General features: G+C 39.1%; 1 protein-coding gene across 11 annotated transcripts in view; it reads left to right on the top strand.

Annotated features, from left to right (window-relative positions):
- MTA3 (metastasis associated 1 family member 3) overlaps positions 1-22181 on the top strand; it is a 213421-nt gene that overhangs the window by 133349 nt on the left and 57891 nt on the right. For all 11 annotated transcript variants that reach the window (XR_010835568.1, XR_010835569.1, XR_010835570.1 and 8 more), the window contains exons 7-8: positions 420-522; positions 5376-5475. Coding sequence is in view for 6 of the 11 variants with exons in the window: in XM_067007677.1 (XP_066863778.1) it covers positions 420-522; positions 5376-5475 (203 nt within the window). In the remaining 5 variants the exon portion in view is untranslated. The remainder of the gene's footprint in view (positions 1-419; positions 523-5375; positions 5476-22181) is intronic.

Raw genomic sequence — 22181 nt, 5'->3', positions numbered from 1 at the left:
CTAACTAGCCTGAAATGATTTCTCTAATCTTCAGGATCTTACAGTCATATCTATACGTCTCTGTGACATCTGTTTCTTTTCATGTGTATCATAGTTATTTATGAGTAAGTTTTATCATAATTAGAGCATCTTTCTCTTCTGTCTCTGTATCCCTTAGTGAGGCTTGGGGCCTCACACATACAAATACACAGGAAAGACATGTTAATGACTAAGTGAAGACATCATATGGTCGGTTTGGTTGTGTTATCATCAGCGTTCACTTTACAGAGTGTTCTACATCTGCTGTCTGATAGAATGTATGCAAACCATGTACATTTACCTTATACTTTTAATGCTGTGGTGATCACAGTCATCAATCATATGTGACAATGTATGTGCCTTGTGAGTAACAAGACTCCATTTTCTTTGTTCTTGGACAGGAGAATCAGATGAGAGGGAACAGTCAAAATTGGAAGTGAAAGTTTGGGACCCAAATAGCCCACTTACAGATCGACAGATTGACCAATTTTTAGTTGTAGCACGGTGAGTATGGCACTGTGGAGTCAAGAGATGCCTTTTCAGGACTTGCCTGGTGGCGCAGTGGTTGAGAATCTGCCTGCTGATGCAGGGGACACGGGTTCGTGCCCCAGTCCGGGAAGATCCCACATGCCGCGGAGCGGCTGGGCCCATGAACCATGGCCGCTGAGCCTGCGCGTCCGGATCCTGTGCTCCACAACGGGAGAGGCCACAACAGTGAGAGGCCCGCGTAACGCAAAAAAAAAAAAAAGAAAAAAAGAGAGAGAGATGTCTTTTTATAAAATAATTTATGGAAAATTTATGAATTTTCCTTTTTTTGTGTTCTATGTTTCATTGGTTGTATTTTTCTTTTTCTAACTGTGTAAGAAAGCCGAATATATATCACACCTCTTCCTTTATGGTTTATTATCATTAGTTTCTGTTTTAAAAATGAAAATAGATTTATTAATTTTTACTGATTAAGAAAATAAATGCTCCTTGTAAAAATGTAAGCACTATAGAAAAGAATAAAATAGAAACTCAACACCTGAAATCCCATATCTTTAATTAAAGCAGTGATCTCCTTTAAGCTAGTCAGGGATTATTCAGGTGTCAGTAATAATGTGCTCTTCTTATTGCACCCACGTGTGAGTAATGTCTGTTGGCTCAGTGTAAGGCTGTCCTTTGAGAGTTCTAAGCCTGGCTCCCTGGCTGCCTTGACCCCACCCTCACCACCCCCCCTTCACCACCGCCCCCCAATCCCTTTTCTTGAGAAAATGAGTGGACAGAAGTTTATTTTTTCAATTATAAAAGTAAATGATGTTCATGGGGGAATTGCTGCAAAGCAGAAAGTAAATGAGATTATCATAGCATTGTAATAGCAGAAAAATTTGAAAAAAACCTAAAAGTACATCAGCAAGCAGTTGATGAATGAATTGAGGTATATTTAGTAATGGACTATTACTTTACAACAATGAAAATGAATGAATTAGGGCTATATGTAGCAAAGAGTAAACCTCAGAAACAATGTTGAGTAAGAATACATACAGTATGGTCACTGATAAAAAAAATTTTACAGTGTGCAAACAATATCTTATTTCATTAATGGGCATACGTATGCATATGCGTATTATATATATATGTGTGAGTTCTGGGAATGTGTATTGATAAATTTTATTTCCTTAAAAAAATGAACCAAGAGACTTCCTTGGTCCAGTGGTAAAGAATACGCCTTCCCATGCAGGGGATGTGGGTTTGATCCTGCTTGGGGAACTGAGATCCCACATGCCACGGGGCAGCTAATCCCGAACACCCCACAACTAATGAGCCCACGCGCCTCAGCTAGAGAGCCTGCGTGCCACAAACTACAGAGCCCATGTGCTCTGGAGCCGTGTGCCACAGCTAGAGAGAAGTCCGTGCACCACAGCAAAGAGCTTGTGAGCCGCCACAAAAGATCCCTCATGCCACAACTAAGATCTGATGCAGCCAAAAAAAAAAAAAGAAAAAGAAAAAAACAAATGTGGCAAAATCTTTTAATTTTTTTTGGATTTATTTATTTTATTTAAATATGGTTAATTTACATTAGAATATTAGTTTTAGGTGTACAACATAGTGATTCAATATTTTTATAGATTATACTCCATTTAAAGTTATTACAAAATAATGGCCATATTGCCCTGTGCTGTACAATATATACTTGTTGCTTCAAACATGGCAAAATATTAGAATGAGGTAGATCTGGACATGATGACAAGCATCTTCATTATATTCTCTCCCGCTGCGGAGCACAGGCTCCGGACGCGCAGACTCAGCAGCCACGGCTCACGGGCCCAGCCGCTCCGCGGCATGTGGGATCCTCCCGGACCGGGGCACGAACCCGCGTCCCCCGCATCGGCAGGCGGACTCCCAACCACTGCGCCACCAGGGAAGCCCTGAATGTTTTTTATAATACAAAGGACAAAAGTATCTTAGCCCATCCTTAGCACTGTTGATAGTGCCAGTCACCATGGAAGTCATACGTCGTATCGGTTGGGTAGGCATTTAGACTCCAGAGCCCACACGCCTAGCCACTGACTGATTAGATGAAGAGACTTGATATATGTACATTGTTGGGGAGGATCCAGTCAGTGGAATAGAGGAGACTGAAGATTCGGTAGTAGAAATGAATCATTCATTGGTTGGACCGCTGCCCTAGAGACTCCAGACAGGTTATTTGGATTTTGTATTATTTAGTAGATCTTGCAGTTTCAGATTTGATTTTCTTTCTTTTTTTTTTTTTTCTTTTCCTGACTACGACGGGCCATATTTTCTTTTTTCTTGAAGCCAGCATGAGAGGTACCAAGTAGAAGCACCTAGTATCTTTTTCAATTTTTGTTCTTTTAAAAAAAAATCTAAATACAAATTAAACCCAGTTAAGCACCACTGCACATCCCACCAGAATGGTTAAAATTTAAAAGACTGGGCTTCCCTGGTGGCGCAGTGGTTACAAATCTGCCTTCCAGTGCAGGGGACACGGGTTCAAGCCCTGGTCCGGGAAGATCCCACATGCCTCTGAGCAACTAAACCCCATGTGCCACAACTGCTGAGCCTGTGCTCTAGAGCCTGTGAGCCACAACTACTGAGCCCGCATGCCACAACTACTGAAGCCCACGCACCTCGACCCCATGCTCCGCAACAAGAGAAGCAACCACAGTGAGAAGCCCACATGCCACAGCGAAGAGTAGCACCTGCTCGCTGCAACTACAGAAAACCCATGCGCGGCAACGAAGACCCAACGCAGCCAAAAATAAAATAAATAATAAAAATAAATACATTAAAAAAAAATTTAAAAGACTGACAGTGCCAAGCACTGGTGAAGATGTGGGACAGCCAGCACTCTCATATCCTGCTGGTTGTAGTGTAAGTTGGTACAGCTGCTTTAGAAAACTGTTTGCTGTCATCTAACACACATATCCCTTAAGTTTCACTCCTAAATATATATGCAGCAGAAATGCATACACCTGTGTGCCAAGAAGATACATATACAGATGGCAGTAATGGCACTATCCATAGTAGCCCCAGCTTGGAAACACATGTCCATCAACAGTAGAGTGGGGGTGGGGCATCATTCAAAGTAATCCTCACAGCAAGGAAGTGAACGAACGCAGCTCATTCACAGCAGGCCGCATGGGTGAATCCACAGACATAGTTTTGAACAAAAGAAACTGGATATGAAAAGTGTGCATAGCATGTGATTCTGTTTAAGTTTTCAATTGAGCAAAACTAATCTTTGATGTTAGAATCTGGGATGCTGGTCCCCTTCCACTAGGAAGTAGTGATTGGTAAGGAACCCGAAGAGTCTTCTGGGTGCTGTCATGATCTGTGTCTTGACCTGGATGCTGGTGACATGGATGCATTGACTTTGTGGTAACTGAATAGCTGTAAAATGTGTGCTTTCTGCATGTGTTTTATATTTTAATTAAAACCTTAAAAAAATCTCTTCCTCAGCTAACATATTTAAAACACAGACAACAAGCGGGAAGCCTTCATTTCACACTTTATTTCTTTTTTAAAAAAAAATTTATTTATTTATTTTATCTTATTTTTGGCTGCGTTGGGTCTTCGTTGCTGCACACGGACTTTCTCTAGTTGCGGGGAGCGGGGGCTACTGTTCGTTGCGGTGTGCGGGCTTCTCATCGTGGTGACTCCTCTTGTTGTGGAACACGGGCTCTAGGCATGCGGGCTTCAGTAGTTGTGGCATGCGGGCTCAGTAGCTGTGGCTCACGGACTCTAGAGCGCAGACTCGGTAGTTGCGCACGGGCTTAGTTGCTCCACGGTATGTGGGATCTTCCCGGACCAGGACTGGAACCCGTGTCCCCTGCATTGGCAGGTGGATTCTTAACCACTGTGCCACCAGGGAAGCCCACCCTTTATTTCTTGAAGTTAGGGTTCTCTGTGTATGAGAAGGCCTTCTAAATCATTAAATGAAAATCAGTGTTGTGGTAATTTTTTTTTTTTTTTTAAATCTGTTATATATTGAGTCCTTGAAGGATGAGGTTGCTGCAGTTGATGATATCTCATTTCAAGGAAAAAGTGTTATTGGGATTTCACCGTTTGGGCTAAAAAAGTGGTCATAACTTGCTTTGCAATAATAGTCAAATTCTGCATCAAATTTATTTCTCAGTTTTGAAGCACATTTGGAAACCAGCTTGTTTATTCCATGGCATTTCATTATAGATCTTTCCCTTCTTTATGCCACACAAGCCTCTTTTTCTTTCTTTTTTTTGTGTGTGTGTGGTACACGGGCCTCTCACCACTGTGGCCTCTCTCGTTGCGGAGCACAGGCTCCAGACGCACAGGCTCAGTGGCCATGGCTCACGGGCCCAGCCGCTCCGCAGCACGTGGGATCTTCTCAGACCGGGGCATGAACCTGTGTCCCCTGCATCGGCAGGCCGACTCTCAACCACTGGGCCACCAGGGAAGCCCGCCTCTTCTTCTTAATTGTTTTTAAAAATATATTTATTTATTTATTTTGGCTGCAGTGGTCTTAGTTGTGGCATGCAGACTTCTTAGTTGTGGCATGTATGCGGGATCTAGTTCCCCAACCAGGGATGGAACCCAGGCCCCCTGCTTTGGGAGCATGGAGTCTTACCCACTGGACCACCAGGGAAGTCCCTCTTTTTCTTAATTTAATTGTAATGACACATATGTGTAGTGAATTGGCTTGTCAAGTCTTAAATCGTAAAGAAAATACTTTTTGTCTGATATTTGATTCTTAAACATCAAAGGACTTGCTTGACTTTTACAACTGTTCATTTACTACCCAAATGTGTTTTTTTTTTTTAAAGATAAAAAAACAACAGTGCCTTAATCTTTCCTCTTTGTTTGTGTGGTTTATCCAGTGCTGTCGGGACATTTGCTCGAGCCCTTGATTGCAGCAGTTCTGTAAGGCAGCCTAGTTTGCATATGAGTGCAGCTGCAGCTTCTCGAGACATCACCCTGGTAAGATGCTTTTTGAAATTTGAGGGTTATTATTTCTTCTGCTACTTGTTTAATTTAAAAGCCAATATAGCAATGTTGTAGACGTGAGAACTTCCTGGCTCTAAGCCCTGCTGACTGTTAGGTTGATTCGTCTTGGCTGGTTGATTAACTGCGGTGTCTCATTCCTAAGTCACCCCTTGTATTTGTGAGCTGGGACAAGTAAGAATGACTATTCACAGAGTAGGTACAAAATGATAAAAAAATATTTTGGGGAAAACAATTCAATATTCTGATTCATCTGTTTTCACTTTGGTGCTTTTTTGGTGTATTCCATCTACACCAAACTACATACATAGTTGTAGCTCACACATAGTGCTTTACAATTTTTTTAAGTGAAAGTAGCCATCTGTTGAAACCATTGCTCTAGGAGTTATTCTGTTGTCATGCCATTAGTCAGTATTAAATATTTAAAGGTTTTTTTTTTTCTGTTCATTAGAAAGAGGTTCTGTTTTCTTAAATTATTTCATTATGTTATGGTTGCTATCTTTTAAGGCTATTTCCTTTCTTCCCTTGGTGGTCAAATGAGGCTTCCCACATTCAGCTTAATTATACCACTGATGCCTTCTGTGGCTGGGCATCGGGCTTGGCACTTGCTTCCTTCTCTGCACCCTCCAGCCAAGCAGACCTGCATGTTTTTGCCTATTGAAGTTCCTTAACTGTATTGATTGCCACTCCCTCTGAGATAGGCTTCGTAAGATGCTCATTTTACAAATGAGGAAACTGAGGTATGGCAAGGTTAAGTTGTTGGATATTCATTACACGTAATAAAAGTTAGCATTTTGTTTTCTGATGGAATGGAATACAATGATAGGTTTTATTACTTTCTCATTACATTGCAATTTGAAATGTTTTCCACAAAGTATTTATCATGATAATGTAAAAACTTGTACTAGAATGCACAACAAATTTGTTTCTTATAATTCTTTCTTGTATTTTTGTACAATTGTAGATGATGATGAAAGCATTAATAGTCTATAGCCTTTAAGGAACCCTTTTCTCTATCCTTTCTCGAAGACTATAATGTTGTTTATAGAAACAAGTTTTGTTCTTTCCATTGGTACATTAATATTTTATGAAAGTTTAGGGGTTTCAAAATAGGTTTGTATTTTGGTTGTTTAGCACTTTTAGAGTGCTTCTTTGAAGATGCAAGACTACACGTGTCACTTTGTAACAACCTTAAATCCTGTCAACAGATATTTATGTGAACCAGAACTACATGGAATCTAATCACTGCTTGTTTAAAAATTTTTTTTCCCAATTCTAAAATTAGTGTATTCTTATTATGAAAAAATTTAAAAAGTAAAGTACAGCAGCAGCCGGAAAAAAAAAAAGTTTTGTCCTCATTACCCAGGGTAGAATATTCTTACCATTTTATGTTTCCTTTCAGCCACTTTTTGTGCATTGCAAACAATATACTAGCAGATTACAGAGTAGTACAGAAGATAATATAATAAAATACTATGCAATGCCACCTAAAGCAGATGTTAACATTTTAGTTCTTTGGATTAAACAGATTTTCAGCCACTATGTTAGTGGTGAAATCTCTAATATTCTCTCCCTAATCCTATCCCCCATCCTCCATCTGTACCCCCGGCCCTGATCATCCCTGCCTCCTGACAAGAGGCAGCCACTATATCAAATCTGCTGTGTATCTAGTCTGTGTTTTTCTAGTTTTACTATGTATTGATATTTCCAAAAACAACATGAACATTGTTTTACATGTGTTTAAATCGACTTTGCAACATTTTGCTATTTGCCTATTAGTGAGATGTAGCCATGTTAATAAATATGTACCTCTTTCACTCATTTTTAACTCCTTGGTAGTATGTGTAGTATTCTTTCATAGAATACTACACCACATTATTTATGTATTCTCTTACCAATGAACATCTGGAGTGCTTTAAAAACATTTTCCTTTGCTATTACCCATAATGTTGCATCGGAAATTCTAACACATGTCTTTTCTGAGCATGTGTGCGAGCTTTCTAGGCTGTAACTAGAATTGAAATAATTATTCATAGCGATTCGTAGGGCGGTGCTCATTTTCAGTTTGACCACGTGCTGCCAAATTATTCTATTATACACCATACTAGAAATTTATAATCCCAAAAGCAGTTAATGACTCTTTTTCTTTCTGTATCTATTTCCTTATATTGTCTTCAACACTTGGACACTTGGTATGTTCAGACTAAAATTTTTTACTAACCTGATGCTGCTTCATTTTAATTTGTATTTCCCTGATTACTTAATGAGGCTAAGCATATTTTCATATTGGCTCTTCAGATTTTATTTCTTCTTTGTATTTTAGATTCATGTATCCTTTGTCCATTCTTCACTTACATTATTATTCTATTTTTCTCTAATAGTTTTAAAGTTTTATTCATATTTAAGACTAAATATATCTGGACTTTATTTTTAAGAATGGAGTGAGGTAGGGGTCTAATTTTGTTTTCCTCCATATGGAAAATTAATTATTCCAGCACCTTTTTATTGAATTTGTGGTTTCCTCAGGATTTTGTAATGCCCCTTCTATCTTATTTCATGGTCCTAGATATGCTTAGGATTATTAATCTATTCTCTTCTGTTTCATTGATCTGTTTGTCCCTGTGAAAGCACCACAGTATAATAAATTCCGATAGGTGGTAAGACAAGTTCCATGTCACATTGTTTTTAACATATAGTTGAAGTTATTTAAAATAGTTATATATTTTGTCTCCCCTCTACCCCATATTTTTCCTAACAGTATAATGTAAACACTCTTTCATATAAGAATCTGCAGTTTTTTTCTAATGTTGCATGATCTTGCCTTGTATATACTGTTACTTATGTAGCCAGTGTCTTGTGACTTAACACTGTTCTTAAGAGATAATGCTTCCCAGATCATAAAGGGGGGTGCTATCTCTGTTGTAGTCCAGCAAATTCCCTCTACACTGAGAAGCTAGAGTGCAAAGCCTGTTCCTGAGATGGGATAGAGCTCTTGTGACAACTGGGGCTGGGATTTGCCTGAAGATGGGTCTGACAGGTGAAGAGCAGGTGTGTTGGCTCTTGGTTCACAGCTGCAGCGACTCTCTGCTTCCCACTGCTGGTGACTGCTGGGACAGCGGATGAATTTCTTTTGGAAGATGGCAGTCTTCAAGAATCAGTGTTTGTTTTTGTCAGTGAAGGCCATTATAAAAGAAACATTTTAAAGGGCATACAACCTTTATACCTTAATTGATTTAAATATCATTTTGTGTGTGTTGTTTGTAATACTTGCCTATTCTCTTTCTAGTACTTTCACACCCTCCAGTGCTTCCGTCTCTTCTGCTTTATTTCCTTTAATACTTAGCAATTTGTCGTCACTTTTTAATTACATCATTATCTTAAATTATTTACTACGTTATAAATTTCTTTAAGCAAAAATATACTCAGAGGTTTACGAAATTTTGTTTTGTCTTGTTTGTACAGCTGGTTTCAGAGACAGGATTTGGATCTTAACTCCTGCTGAGGAGTTCTCTCGACTAGATTACCTCTTCTGTTTTATTCTTGTTAAGATGGCTTGGGTTTAAATATCATTGTTGTCTGTCTTGGATCAGACAGCACTGAAGATTTGTTTTTTAAATTTATTTTTGTTTTTTAAATATTTATTTATTTATTTACTTTGGTTGTGCCGGGTCTTAGTTGAGGCATGAGGGATCTTTAGTTGTGGCATGCAGGCTTCTTAGTTGCAGCATGTGGTATGAGAACTCTCAGTTGTGGCATGCTTGTGGGATCTAGTTCCCTAACCAGGGATTGAACCCGGGCCCCCTGCATTGGGAGCACGGAGTCTTATCCACTGGACCACCAGGGAAGTCCCTTATTCTTGTTTTAAATTTAATTTTATTGATTGATTGATTGATTGATTGTACGCGGGCCTCTCACTGTTGTGGCCTCTCCCATTGCGGAGCACAGGCTCCAGATGCGCAGGCTCAGCGGCCATGATTCACGGGCCCTGCCGCTCCGCGGAATGTGGGATCCTCCCAGACCGGGGCACGAACCTGCGTCCCCTGCATTGGCAGGCGGATGCTCAACCACTGCGCCACCAGGGAAGCCCTATTTATTTTTCTATACAGCAGGTTCTTATTAGTCATCCATTTTATACACATCAGTGTATACATGTCAATCCCAATCGCCCAATTCATGCCACCGCCACCCCTCCGCCGCTTTCCCCCCTTGGTGTCCACACGTTTGTTCTCTACATCTGTGTCTCTATTTCTGCCTTGCAAACCAGTTCATCTGCACCATTTTTCTAGATTCCATATATATGTGTTAATATACAATATTTGTTTTTCTCTTTCTAATGTACTTCACTCTGTATGACAGTCTCTAGATCCATCCATGTCTCTACAAATGACCCAGTTTCGTTCCTTTTTATGGCTGAGTAATATTCCATTGTATATATATACCGCATCTTCTTTATCCATTTGTCTGTCGATGGGAATTTAGGTTGCTTCCATGACCTGGCTATTGTAAATAGTGCTGCATTGAACATTAGGGTACATGTGTCTTTTTTTTTTTTTTTTTTTTTTTGCGGTATGCGGGCCTCTGACTGTTGTGGCCTCTCCCATTGTGGAGCACAGGCTCCGGACGCCCAGGCTCAGCGGCCATGGCTCATGGGCCCAGCCGCTCAGCGGCATGTGGGATCTTCCCGGACCGGGGCACGAACCCGTGTCCCCTGCATCGGCAGGCGGACTCTCAACCACTGCGCCACCAGGGAAGCCCTATTTTTAGTTTTTTAAGGAACCTCCATACTGTTCTCCATAGTGGCTGTATCAATTTACATTCCCACCAACAGTGCAAGAGGGTTCCCTTTCCTCCACACCCTCTCCAGCATTTTTTGTTTGTAGATTTTCTGATGATGCCCATTATAACTGGTGTGAGGTGATACCTCATGGTAGTTTTGATTTGCATTTCTCTAATAATTAGTGATGTTGAGCAGCTTTTCATGTACTTCTTGGCCATCTGTATGTCTTCTTTGGAGAAATGTCTATTTAGGTCTGCAGCCCATTTTTGGATTGGGTTGTTTGTTTTTTAATATTGAGCTACATGCGCTGTTTATATATTTTGGAGATTAACCTTTGTCCGTTGATTCGTTTGCAAATATTTTCTCCTGTTTTGAGGGTTGTCTTTTCATCTTGTTTATGGTTTCCTTTGCTGTGCAGAAGCTTTTAAGTTTCCTTAGGTCCCATTTGTTTATTTTTGTTCTTATTTCCATTACTCTAGGAGGTGGATCAAAAAAGATCTTGCTGTGATTTATGTCGGAGTGTTCTTCCTATGTTTTCCTCTAAGAGTTTTATAGTGTCTGGTCTTACATTTAGGTCTCTAATCCATTTTGAGTTTATTTTTGTGTATGGTGTTAGGGAGTGTTCTAATTTCATTCTTTTACATGTAGCTGTCTAGTTTTCCCAACACCACTTATTGAAGAGACTGTCTTTTCCCCATTGTATATCCTTGCCTCCTTTGTCATAGATTAGTTGACTATAGGTGCGTGGGTTTATCTCTGGGCTTTCTATCTTATTCCATTGATCTATGTTTCTGCTTTTGTGCCACTACCATATTGTCTTAATTACAGTAGCTTTGTAGTATAGTCTGAAGTCAGGGAGTCTGATTCCTCTAGCTCTGTTTTTTTCCCTCAAGACTGCTTTGGCTATTCGGGGTCTTTTGTGTCTCCATACAAATTTTAAGATTTTTTGTTCTAGTTCCATAAAAAATGCCACTGGTAATTTGATAGGGATTGCATTGAATCTGTAGATTGCTTTGGGTAGTATAGTCATTTTCACAATATTGATTTTTCCAATCCAAGAACGTGGTATATCTCTCCATATGTTGGTATCATCTTTAATTTCTTCATCAGTGTCTTATAGTTTTCTGCATTACAGGTCTTTTGTCTCCCTAGGTAGGTTTATTCCTAGGTATTTTATTCTTTTTGTTGCAATGGTAAATGGGAGTGTTTCCTTAATTTCTCTTTCAGATTTTTCATCATTAGTGTATAGAAATGCAAGAAATTTCTATCCATTAATTTTGTATCCTGCAACTTACCAAATTCATTGATTAGCTCTAGTAGTTTTCTGGTGGTATCTTTAGGATTCTCTATGCATAGTATCATGTCATCTGCAAACAGTGACAGTTTTACTTCTTCTTTTCCAATTTGTATTCCTTTTATTTCTTTTTCTTCTCTGATTGCTGTGGCTAAGACTTCCAAAACTATGTTGAATGATAGTGGTGAGAGTGGATATCCCTGTCTTGTTCCTGATCTTAGAGGAAATGGTTTCAGTTTTTCACCACTGAGAATGATGCTTGCTGTTTGGTGCTTGCTGTTTGATGCTTGCTTGCTTGGGTTTGTCGTATATGGCCTTTATTATGTTGGGGTAGGTTCCCTCTGTGCCCACTTTCTGGAGAGTTTTTATCATAAATGGGTGTTAAATTTTGTCAAAAGCTTTTTCTGCATCTATTGAGATGATCATATGGTTTTCTCCAGTTTGTTAATATGGTTTATCACATTGATTGATTTGTGTATATTGAAGAATCCTTGCATCCCTCGGATAAATCCCACTTGATCATGGTGTATGATCCTTTTAATGTGTTGTTGGATTCTGTTTGCTGATAGTTTGTTGAGGATTTTTGCATCTATATTCATCAGTGATATTGGTCTGTAATTTTTTTTTTTTGTAGTATCTTTGTGTGGTTTTGGTATCAGGGTGATGGTGGCCTCATAGAATGAGTTTGGGAATGTTCCTTCCTTTGCAATTGTTTGGAAGAGTTTGAGAAGGATGGGTGTTAGCTCTTCTCTAAATGTTTGATAGAATTCACCTGTGAAGCCATCTGGTCCTGGACTTTTGTTTGTTGGAAGATTTTTAATCACAGTTTCAATTTCATTACTTGTGATTGGTCTGATCATATTTTCTGTTTCTTCCTGGTTCAGTCTTGGAAGTTTATACCTTTCTAGGAATTTGTCCATTTTTTCCAGGTTGTCCATTTTATTGGCATAGAGTTGTTTGTAGTAATCTCTTAAGATGCTTTGTATTTCTGCAGTGTCTGTTGTAACTTCTCCTTTTTCATTTCTAATGTTATTGATTTGAGTCCTCTCCCTCTTTTTCTTGATGAGTCTAGCTAATGGTTTATCCATTTTGTTATTCTCAAAGAACTAGTTCTTAGTTCTATTGATCTTTGCTATTGTTTTCTTTGTTTCTAATTCATTTATTTCTGCTCTGATCTTTATGATTTCTTTCCTTCTGCTAACTTTGGGTTTTGTTTGTTCTTCTTTCTGTAGTTCCTTTAGGTGTAAGGTTAGATTGTTTATTTGAGATTTTTCTTGTTTCTTGAGGTAGGCTTGTATAGCTATAAACTTCCCTCTTAGAACTGCTTTCACTGCATCCCATAGGTTTTGGATCGTCGTGTTTTCACTGTCATTTGTCTCTAGGTATTTTTTGATTTCCTCTTTGATTTCTTTAGTGATCTCTTGGTTATTTAGTAACGTATTGTTTAACCTCCATGTGTTTGTGTTTTGTACTTTTTTTCCCCTGTAATTCATTTCTAATCTGATAGTGTTGTGGTCACAAAAGATGCTTGATATGATTTCAATTTTCTTAAATTTACTGTGGCTTGATTTGTGACCCAAAATGTGATCTATCCTGGAGGATGTTCCATGTGCACTTGAGAAGAAAGTGTAATCTGCTGTTTTTGGATGGAATGTCCTATAAATATCAATGAAATCTATCTGGTCTGTTGTGTCATTTAAAGCTTCTGTTTCCTTATTTATTTTCATTTTGGATGATCTGTCCATTGGTGTAAGTGAGGTGTTAAAGTCCCCCACTGTTATTGTGTTACTGTCGATTTCTTCTTTTATAGCTGTTAGCAGTTGCCTTATGTATTGAGGTGCTCCTATGTTGGGTACATGTATATTTATAAATGTTACATCTTCTTGGATTGATCCCTTGATCATTATGTAGTGTCCTTCCTTGTCTCTTGTAACATTCTCTATTTTAAAGTCTATTTTATCTGATATGAGTATTGCTACTCCCGCTTTCTTTTGATTTCCATTTGCATGGAATATCTTTTTGCATCCTCTCACTTTCAGTCTGTGTGTGTCCCTAAGTCTGAAGTGGGTCTCTTGTAGACAGCACATAGATGGGTCTTGTTTTTATATCCATTCAGCAAGCCTGTGTCTTTTGGTTGGAGCATTTAATCCATTCACCTTTAAGGTAATTCTCGATATGTATGTTCCTATGACCATTTTCTTAATTGTTTTGGGTTTGTTTTTATAGGTCCTTTTCTTTTCTTGTGTTTCCCAGTTAGAGAAGTTCCTTTAGCATTTGTTGTAGAGCTGGTTTGGTGGTGCTGAATTCTCTTAGCTTTTGCTTGTCTGTAGAGCTTTTGATTTCTCCATCGAAGCTGAATGAGATCCTTGCCGAGTAGAGTAATCTTGGTTGTAGGTTCTTCCCTTTCATCACTTTAAGTATATCATGCCACTCCCTTCTGGTTTGTAGAGTTTCTGATGAGAAATCAGCTGTTAACCTTATGGGAGTTCCCTTGTATGTTGTCATTTTTCTCTTGCTGCTTTCAGTAATTTTTCTTTGTCTTTTTTTTTTTTTTTGTCTTTACTTTTTGCCAGTTTGATTACTATGTGTCTCGGCGTGTTTCTCCTTGGGTTGATCCTGTATGGGACTCTGCGCTTCCTGGACTTGGGTGGCTATTTCCTTTCCCATGTTAGGGAAGTTTTTGAGTATAATCTCTTCAAATATTTTCTCAGGTCGTTTCTCTCTCTCTCTCTCTCTCTCTCTCTCTCTCTCTCTCTCTCTCGTCCCCCTTGGTCCCTTATAATGCAAATGTTGTTGCATTTAATGTTGTCCCAGAGATTTCTTAGGCAGTCTTCATTTCTTTTCATATTTTCTTCTTTATTCTATTCTGCAGCAGTGAATTCCACCTTTCAGTCTTCCAGGTCACTTATCCGTCTTCTGCCTCAGTTATTCTGCTATTGATTCTTTGTAGTGTAGTTTTCATTTCAGTTATTGTATTGTTCATCTCTGTTTGTTTGTTCTTTAATTCTTCTAGGTGTTTGGTAAACATTTCTTGCCTCTTCTCGATCTTTGCCTCCATTCTTTTTTTTTTTTTTTTTTTTTGCGGTATGCGGGCCTCTCACTGCTGTGGCCTCTCCCGTTGCGGAGCACAGGCTCCGGACGCGCAGGCCTAGCGGCCATGGCTCACAGGCTTAGTTGCTCCGCGGCATGTGGGATCTTCCCGGACCAGGGCACGAACCCGTGTCCCCTGCATCGGCAGGCGGATTCTCAACCACTGCGCCACCAGGGAAGCCCTGCCTCCATTCTTTTTCCGAGATCATGGATCATCTTCACTATCATTATTCTGAATTCTTTTTCTGGAAGGTTGCCTATCTCCACTTCATTTAGTTGTTCTTCTGGGGTTTTATCTTGTTCCTTCATCTGGTACAAAGCTCTCTGCCTTTTCATCTTGTCTGTCTTTCTGTGAATGTGGTTTTTGTTCCACAGGCTGCAGGACTATAGTTCTTCTTTCTTCTGCTGTCTGCCCTCTGGTGGATGAGGCTATCTAAGAGGCTTTTGCAAGTTTCCTGATGGGTGCGACTGGTGGTGGGTAGAGCTGGATGTTGTTCTGGTGGGCAGAGCTCAGTAAAACTTTAATCCACTTGATTGCTGATGGGTGGGGCTGGGTTCCCTCCCTGTTGCTTGTTTGGCCTCAGGCAACCCAGCAGTAGAGCCTACTGGGCTCTTTTGTGGGGCTAATGGTGGACTCTGGGAGGGCTCATGCCAAGGAGTACTTCCCAGAACTTCTGCTGCCAGTGTCCTTGTCCCCACGGTGAGCCACAGCCATCTCCCGCCACTGCAAGAGACCCTCCAACACTAGCAGGTAGGTCTGGTTCAGTCTCCCATGGGGTCATTGCTCCTTCCCCTGGATCCCGATATGCACACTACTTTGTGTGCACCCTCCAAGAGTGGAGTCTCTGTTTCCCCCTGTCCCGTCAAAGTCCTGCAATCAAATCCCACTAGCCTTCAAAGTCTGATTCTCTAGGAATTCCTCCTCCTGTTGCTGGACCCCCAGGTTGGGAAGCCTGACGTGGGGCTCAGAACCTTCACTCTAGTGGGTGGACTTCTGTGGTATAAGTGTTCTCCAGGCTGTCAGTCACCCACCCAGCAGTTATGGGATTTGATTTTACTGTGATTGCGCCCCTCCTACCATCTTATTGTGGCTTCTCCTTTGTCTTTGGATGTGGAGTATCTTTTTTCGTGAGTTCCAGTGTCTTCCTGTCAATGATTATCCCGCAGCTAGTTGTGATTCTCGTGTTCTCGAAAGAGGGAGTGAGAGCAGGTCCTTCTTCTCCGCTGTCTTGGTTCCTAATCCCCTTATTCTTTTTTAAAAATTCATTTTATTTTATTTTATTTTGGCCACACTGTGTGGCATGCAGGATCTTAGTTCCCGGACCAGGGATCAAACTCACACCCCCTGCAGTGGAAGGGTGTATTTTTTTTTTTTTTTTCTTGTGGTACACGGGCCTCTCACTGTTGTGGCCTCTCTCGTTGCGGAGCACAGGCTCTGGACACGCAGGCTCAGTGGCCATGGCTCACAGGCCCAGCCGCTCCGCGGCATGTGGGATCTTCCCGGACCGGGGCACGAACCTGCATCCCCTGCATCGGCAGGAGGACTCTCAACCACTGCGCCACCAGGGAAGCCCCGGAAGGGTGTATTTTTAACCACTGAACTGCCGGGGAAGTCCCCAAGATTTGTTCTTTTGTCTGCAACATTTATGTGTCTTTCTTTTTTTAAATATTATTTATTTGGTTGCACCAGCTCTTCGTTGTGGCAGGCTGGCTCCTCAGTTGTGGTATTTGAACTCTTAGTTGCAGCATGCATGTGGTATCTAGTTCACTGACCAGGGATTGAACCCAGGCCCCCTGCATTGGGAGTGTGGAATCTTATCCACTGTGCCACCAGGGGAGTCACCATTTATGGGTCTTGGTTTCCTGCTCTAACTATTCTAGGTTCAACTTCTCTTGGACTTTCTGTTTGTTCTTGTGTTGAGATTATATTATTTTCAGTTGCATAAAATTGATATCTTTTAGAAGTCAAATGCAGGAAGAAGTCATTGTCTCTTATTATTGCAGATGCCATGACCTGCACCTTTAATCCTATTTGCCTGGTGGTATCATGCCTTCTACTTTGATGTTAAAATATAACATCTTGAGGCATTTCTGTAGAAGTGAATGGGAGTCGTTAAAAATTAGTAATATGTTGATGAGTTTTGCAGATTGTTTTCCAAGAAGAACATATGTAAGGCTACTAAGTTGTTTTGTGCCATTAAATGAAAATGGATTCATTGTTTAGTTGAATTTGAAGAATTGGGCTCTTATTTTTCTTTCAGTGTTCACAGGCCTGCACAGGTCAGGTTAGTACCTTTCTCTATTAGGTGACCAGACCATGGATCTGGAGACCGTGGAGAGGGCAGGGTGGTGGAACTGCTGGGACGTGGGTAGCTTGTTCAGGTGATTTTCTCTGTGGCTTGTCCTGTGAGGACTGCAGTCGGCTTTCAGCATTCCTATCTGACACATCTGTTTATCGAAAACAATATATGCCACTTATCAAATCACCAGTAATATTTTGGGAGCAGGTAAGTAAGCTGCCTGCAGGATTGTTGGATATAACTTCCTCATTTTCAGGTAGCTGGGCTGTGAATTTCAAACACTGCTAGTCTAAGACATATAATGAGATTTATAATTGTTAAAACATTGAAGCCCCGGAGGCTTCATAGATTTCACCTTCGTTTCAGTAAAATGGGAAGCATACTTAGTGCAATTCACAGAGAAAAAAACATTAGTGTGCAGTAATCCTTACATACACTCCCCTGTCCACCTGCATTGTGGATACAAAATTACTTAGAAAAGAGTAAACAATGAAATAGTTACTTAAGTAGTAGTTCTTGGACTTTCTAGCCTGTTACTTCCTGTTCATGGCTGGAAGGGCCAAGTGCCATGTGCACTGTTAGGGAGCTATTGCTGGAACAAAGCCTCTGTCTCGGAGAATAGGTAATTGCAGACATACTGGATTACTCTTTTGTCTGGACTCTGAGGACTAAAGCAGGTTGGAGAGGATAGGATTCTAGATAAAAGGTTTTTGAGTTTTGGGGGGCCTTAGAAATCTTTTGGGATAGACTATATTAGAGATAATGGTTAAGTAACTTATATAAGACTAGAAACTTAGGTTTCCTGATGCTAAATTCTGGTTCTAAGAAAGGTCAGGCTATGTTGATTTAGTAGGGAGGAAACTGCATGCTGGAACATCTCTAATTCTGTATTATATCTGGTGTTTTAAAAATGCAATTCTGATTTTGCTGTCCCCTATCTTATATCCTCTTAGTGGCTTTCAGTTGCACTTAGGGCAAAAACCCAGATCCTTAAAACAGTCCCCAGGCCTTGGCAGTCACCATTCTACTTTACATCTCTCTGAATTTGACTGCTCTAGGTACCTCATATAAGTGGAACCATAAAATGTTTGTGCCTTTGTGGCTTGCTTATTTCACTTAGCATAACATCTTCAAAGGCCATCCATGTTGTAGCATATGTAGGCATTTCCTTCCTTTTTAAGGCTGAATAACAATCCATTGTGTGTGTGTATATTACATTTTGTTTATCCATTCGTCTGTCAATAGAAACTTGGGTTGCTTCTGCCTTTTGGCTATTGTGAATAATGCTGCTATGGACCTGGGTGTACCAATGGATTTACTTTTATGATTCTGTTATTCCCCTTAGATCCATAGCTTTTGATCCATATAGCTTTATGCAAGTTACTTAACCTCCCTGTGTCTGAGTTTCCTCATCTGCAGTGGAAATACAATCTCTCTGCCCTGAGGTTATGGATTGACAAGAAGAGGGTATGCAGGCGTATATATACCCCTGTAAGTTGCTGATATATGTATCCAAGCATATAGAACTTGATGGAACTGCATTGGCTCCCTAGAGCATGCCTTGGGCCTGGGCCCCTGCATTCTCTGGAGCTGCGTAGAGCTCCCTGTGCCATTGGCTGTCCAGGTTGGGTGGAAGACAACTGATTTATTGCTATGTCACAAGTCTTTTTGAGTTTCCATCAATATTCTAGAAGAAACTATACAGCAGTTTATATACCTTCAGCAGTTTATACACCTTCATTTAAGGGAATGTTTACAAACACTGGGCTCTTCTGGCACGTGAGGCCCTGTCCTCACTAGGAGAGAAAGTAGGTGGTGCCTCAGTGTCCTCCTCCATCCTCTGGAAAAGTCTGTCTCTGACTTACCTTTTGATATCAACTTGAGGGTTAAACAAGATAATACTTGTAGATCATTTGGAACTGTATCTGGCACAATGTAAGAGCTCAATAAATATTAGTTGTTATTGTTGAGCTGATGATAACAATAATGCATTCCCCAGCCCCCCCCATCTTCGTTGAGTCTCATCTACTTTCTTCTGATTTTATAGCATTATTGATTGTCTGAAAGTGGTTTTTTCATGCCATATTTATTATCATTATAGTAGGTTATCAAGTTCAAATATGGTCATTAGGCTATAATTAACTATACATACTATAAATAACTATACATATAATTGTTACAAGGAAATCACTATACAGTTTAAAATCTTCCACTTAAAACAAGCTATACTTTTTACAATAAAAATTTTCCCATCAAGAATAACTTAGAAAATACAATTAACTTATTTTTCTGATAAGAGAAAGTTGATTTAATCAACAATAGTTTTATTCTTTGGATACTCTTTGTAAAAAATGCCAGCTGTTGACCATGCACTTCACTCTCTTTATTTGTGATTCCTATTCAAATCACACACTTCATTTAGGGCTTTGAGGAATTGAAAACAGTTTGGAAATCATAGTCATTACATCATTTATAGAAATTGTACTCAGCAGAATATATGAATCTTTTGATTAACATTTTTGGCATCAACTTACATTAAGAAATCTAGTCTTCAAAATGAATATAAAATTGATTAAATGAGAATTCATATAATTTTTAAAACTCAGTTTGCTAAAACTTATGAGTACTATCCATGTTTCCAAGACTATAAAATTATAATTTGAACTAATGGACTACCACTGCAGTAAAAAAAATATGAAACATGAAATTTTCTTTCCTTCTAAATACATCATTAAGGCAATAATATTCTACATTAGGCACATTTCCTTTTTGTCTGATGGTGTATTGCAGATAAGAATTTTAAAATGATACTAAATGGGCTTAGAGACACTGCAGACTGTCTTAGGGGGAATTGTTTGCTTGTGTTAAGGTCTGTTTATCCATCTCTTTCTTTTAAATTTAAACTTAAATTTGTTTTTGTTTTATTTTTTGTTTTGGGTGTATGTCGCCTTTTACTTTACTTTTCTCCCATGCATTTGACAACTAATATAAGAAACATTAGAAAGTCACTGTAGAATTGAACTATGGAGAAATATAATGAAAATTGTTTTAACTTCTTTGTCTAGGGTGAAGAGATTTGGATTTTACAAGTGTGAGTTAATGAAGGCTTGTTATAAGTTCTTAAAACTTGTTATTTTTGTATTTTGAGATAATACAAAAATAGTACTGACTTCCTGTATTCCCTTCACCCAGATTCCCCAAATGTTTACATCTACCACGTTTCCTTTATCATTCTTTCTCTGTATACATATTATTATTATTTCTGAACAGTTTGAGAGTAAGTTACAGAATGGATATCCCTTTATTGCTAAGTATTATTTGAGGAGGTATTTCCTAAAAGAACAAGGCTATTTTCTCACTTAACCACAATACAATTTGCAGATTCAGGAAATGAACATTGTTATAGTACTATAACAATAGTACTATAAAGAGTTAATAGTACTAACAATTTATAGTACTATAAATCTGGCTTTAGTCAGATTTGTAGTTGTCTCAGTAATGTCCTTTATAATAAGAGAAAAAAATTTTTTTTTCTCATCCAGGATCTACTTGAGAATCACTTACTGCATTTACTTGTCATATCTCTTTAATTTCCTTCAATCCTGAACGGTTTTTCATTCTTTCTCTCCTTTGTGACCATGGCATTTTGAAGAGCACAGGCCATTTATTTTGTACCATGTCCCTCCATTTGGGTTGTGGTTATAATTTGATTAATAATTAGAGTAAGTTTTTATTCTATTAAAGTCCATTTTGGTCAGTTATATCAGGAGATCTTCCATTTTTCCTTAGGTTTTCCAATTTTTTTTTTTTTTTTTTGCCACATGGTGCAGCTTGTGAGATCTTAGTTCCCTGACCAGGAATCGAACCTAGGCTCCAGCAGTGAAAGTGCAGAGTCCTGACCACTGGACCACCAGGGAATTCCCTGATAGTATTTTTTAATTAGAAATTATTTTGATGCCTGTAGTTATAAATAGCTTTTTATTCCTGTTATTGTTTATGTGTCATTTCCCATTTTTTTCCTTGATAGTTTTGCCAGAAATTTCTCTTTTATTGTCTAAAAGAATGAAATTTTAGTTTAGTTGATCTTCTTTATTGTATGTCTGTTTTCTATTTAATTTATTTTTGCTCTTTATTATTTTCTTCCTTCTACTTTTCTTTGGCTTTACCCTGATATTAACTATACCAGCTTTACAAGACCAATTCATTTATCTACCTTTCTGTTATTAGTAATTAAGATTATAAATGTCCTTCTGTATCTCATATTTTTATATGTAGTATTTTCTTTATCACTTGGTTCTAAGTATTTCCTAATTTACTTTATAAATTTGCATTTGATTGAGAGTTAATTTCCAAGGAAATGTGGTTCTATCTAAATAAATAAATCTTTCTTAATTGCTTTGGGGGTTGTGATCAGAGAACATGTACGATACCAATTATTTTAACATATCGTGATTTCCTTTAGGGCCTGGAATGTAATCCTCCTGAGGATTTTGCTCCCTAGGTCTTGCCCACTTTCACCTCAGCCTAGTCACAGCTAACTTTCTGTTTGGTCTGTTCTCTCTTGTAGCAGTTTAGAAAATACCTCAAAGGTAAAGCTCAGGTCAGTGTGGAAGCTCATCTCTCATACTTCCTCTTCCTGAACTATCTTAACCTCTCCTTCTTGCCTGCATTGCTTGTTCTCCAGTGTCTCCACATAATTGTATTCCATATTTGCCTGGTTTGTGTCTGGAATCAGAGATGGGGGGAAGAACCCACAGTTATGCTCAGGGTAGGTTTGGAAGTGACATTAGGGCCGTGGGGCTACTATGGCCTGCTGCCCCTGGAGCTTTCTCGTGTTAATAATCAAAAGGTATGAGTACACATAAGAACATAGCTCTTGGGTGTCTTATAGATTGGTTTGAGTGAATGACAACCAAGTCTTAACAAATCTGATTATGAGAGAGGGATTTTGCTTTGAGTACTGTGCACTGAAGCAAAAATTGACTGGATGGCATACTTCTCATATATAAAAATTTTTGCCTTGATCGTGGTTTGAGGTTTACTCATGAGAGTTTATATTTATACTTGGAAAAAAACATATGCTCATTAACTTTAAAATAGATTTGATGGTCTGAATGCTATAATTTGTGCTGGAGTTAATACGTGTACAATTTTTGTAAAACTCTTAACTGAGCAAATCAATAGTATTGAATATATATGGGTATCAGTTAGCCATTGCCAA

This window comes from Kogia breviceps, chromosome 11, assembly GCF_026419965.1.
Source record: "Kogia breviceps isolate mKogBre1 chromosome 11, mKogBre1 haplotype 1, whole genome shotgun sequence".
NCBI lineage: Eukaryota > Metazoa > Chordata > Mammalia > Artiodactyla > Physeteridae > Kogia > Kogia breviceps.
Note: the sequence above shows the minus strand (reverse complement) of the source record. Positions and strands in the feature narration are given on the sequence as shown.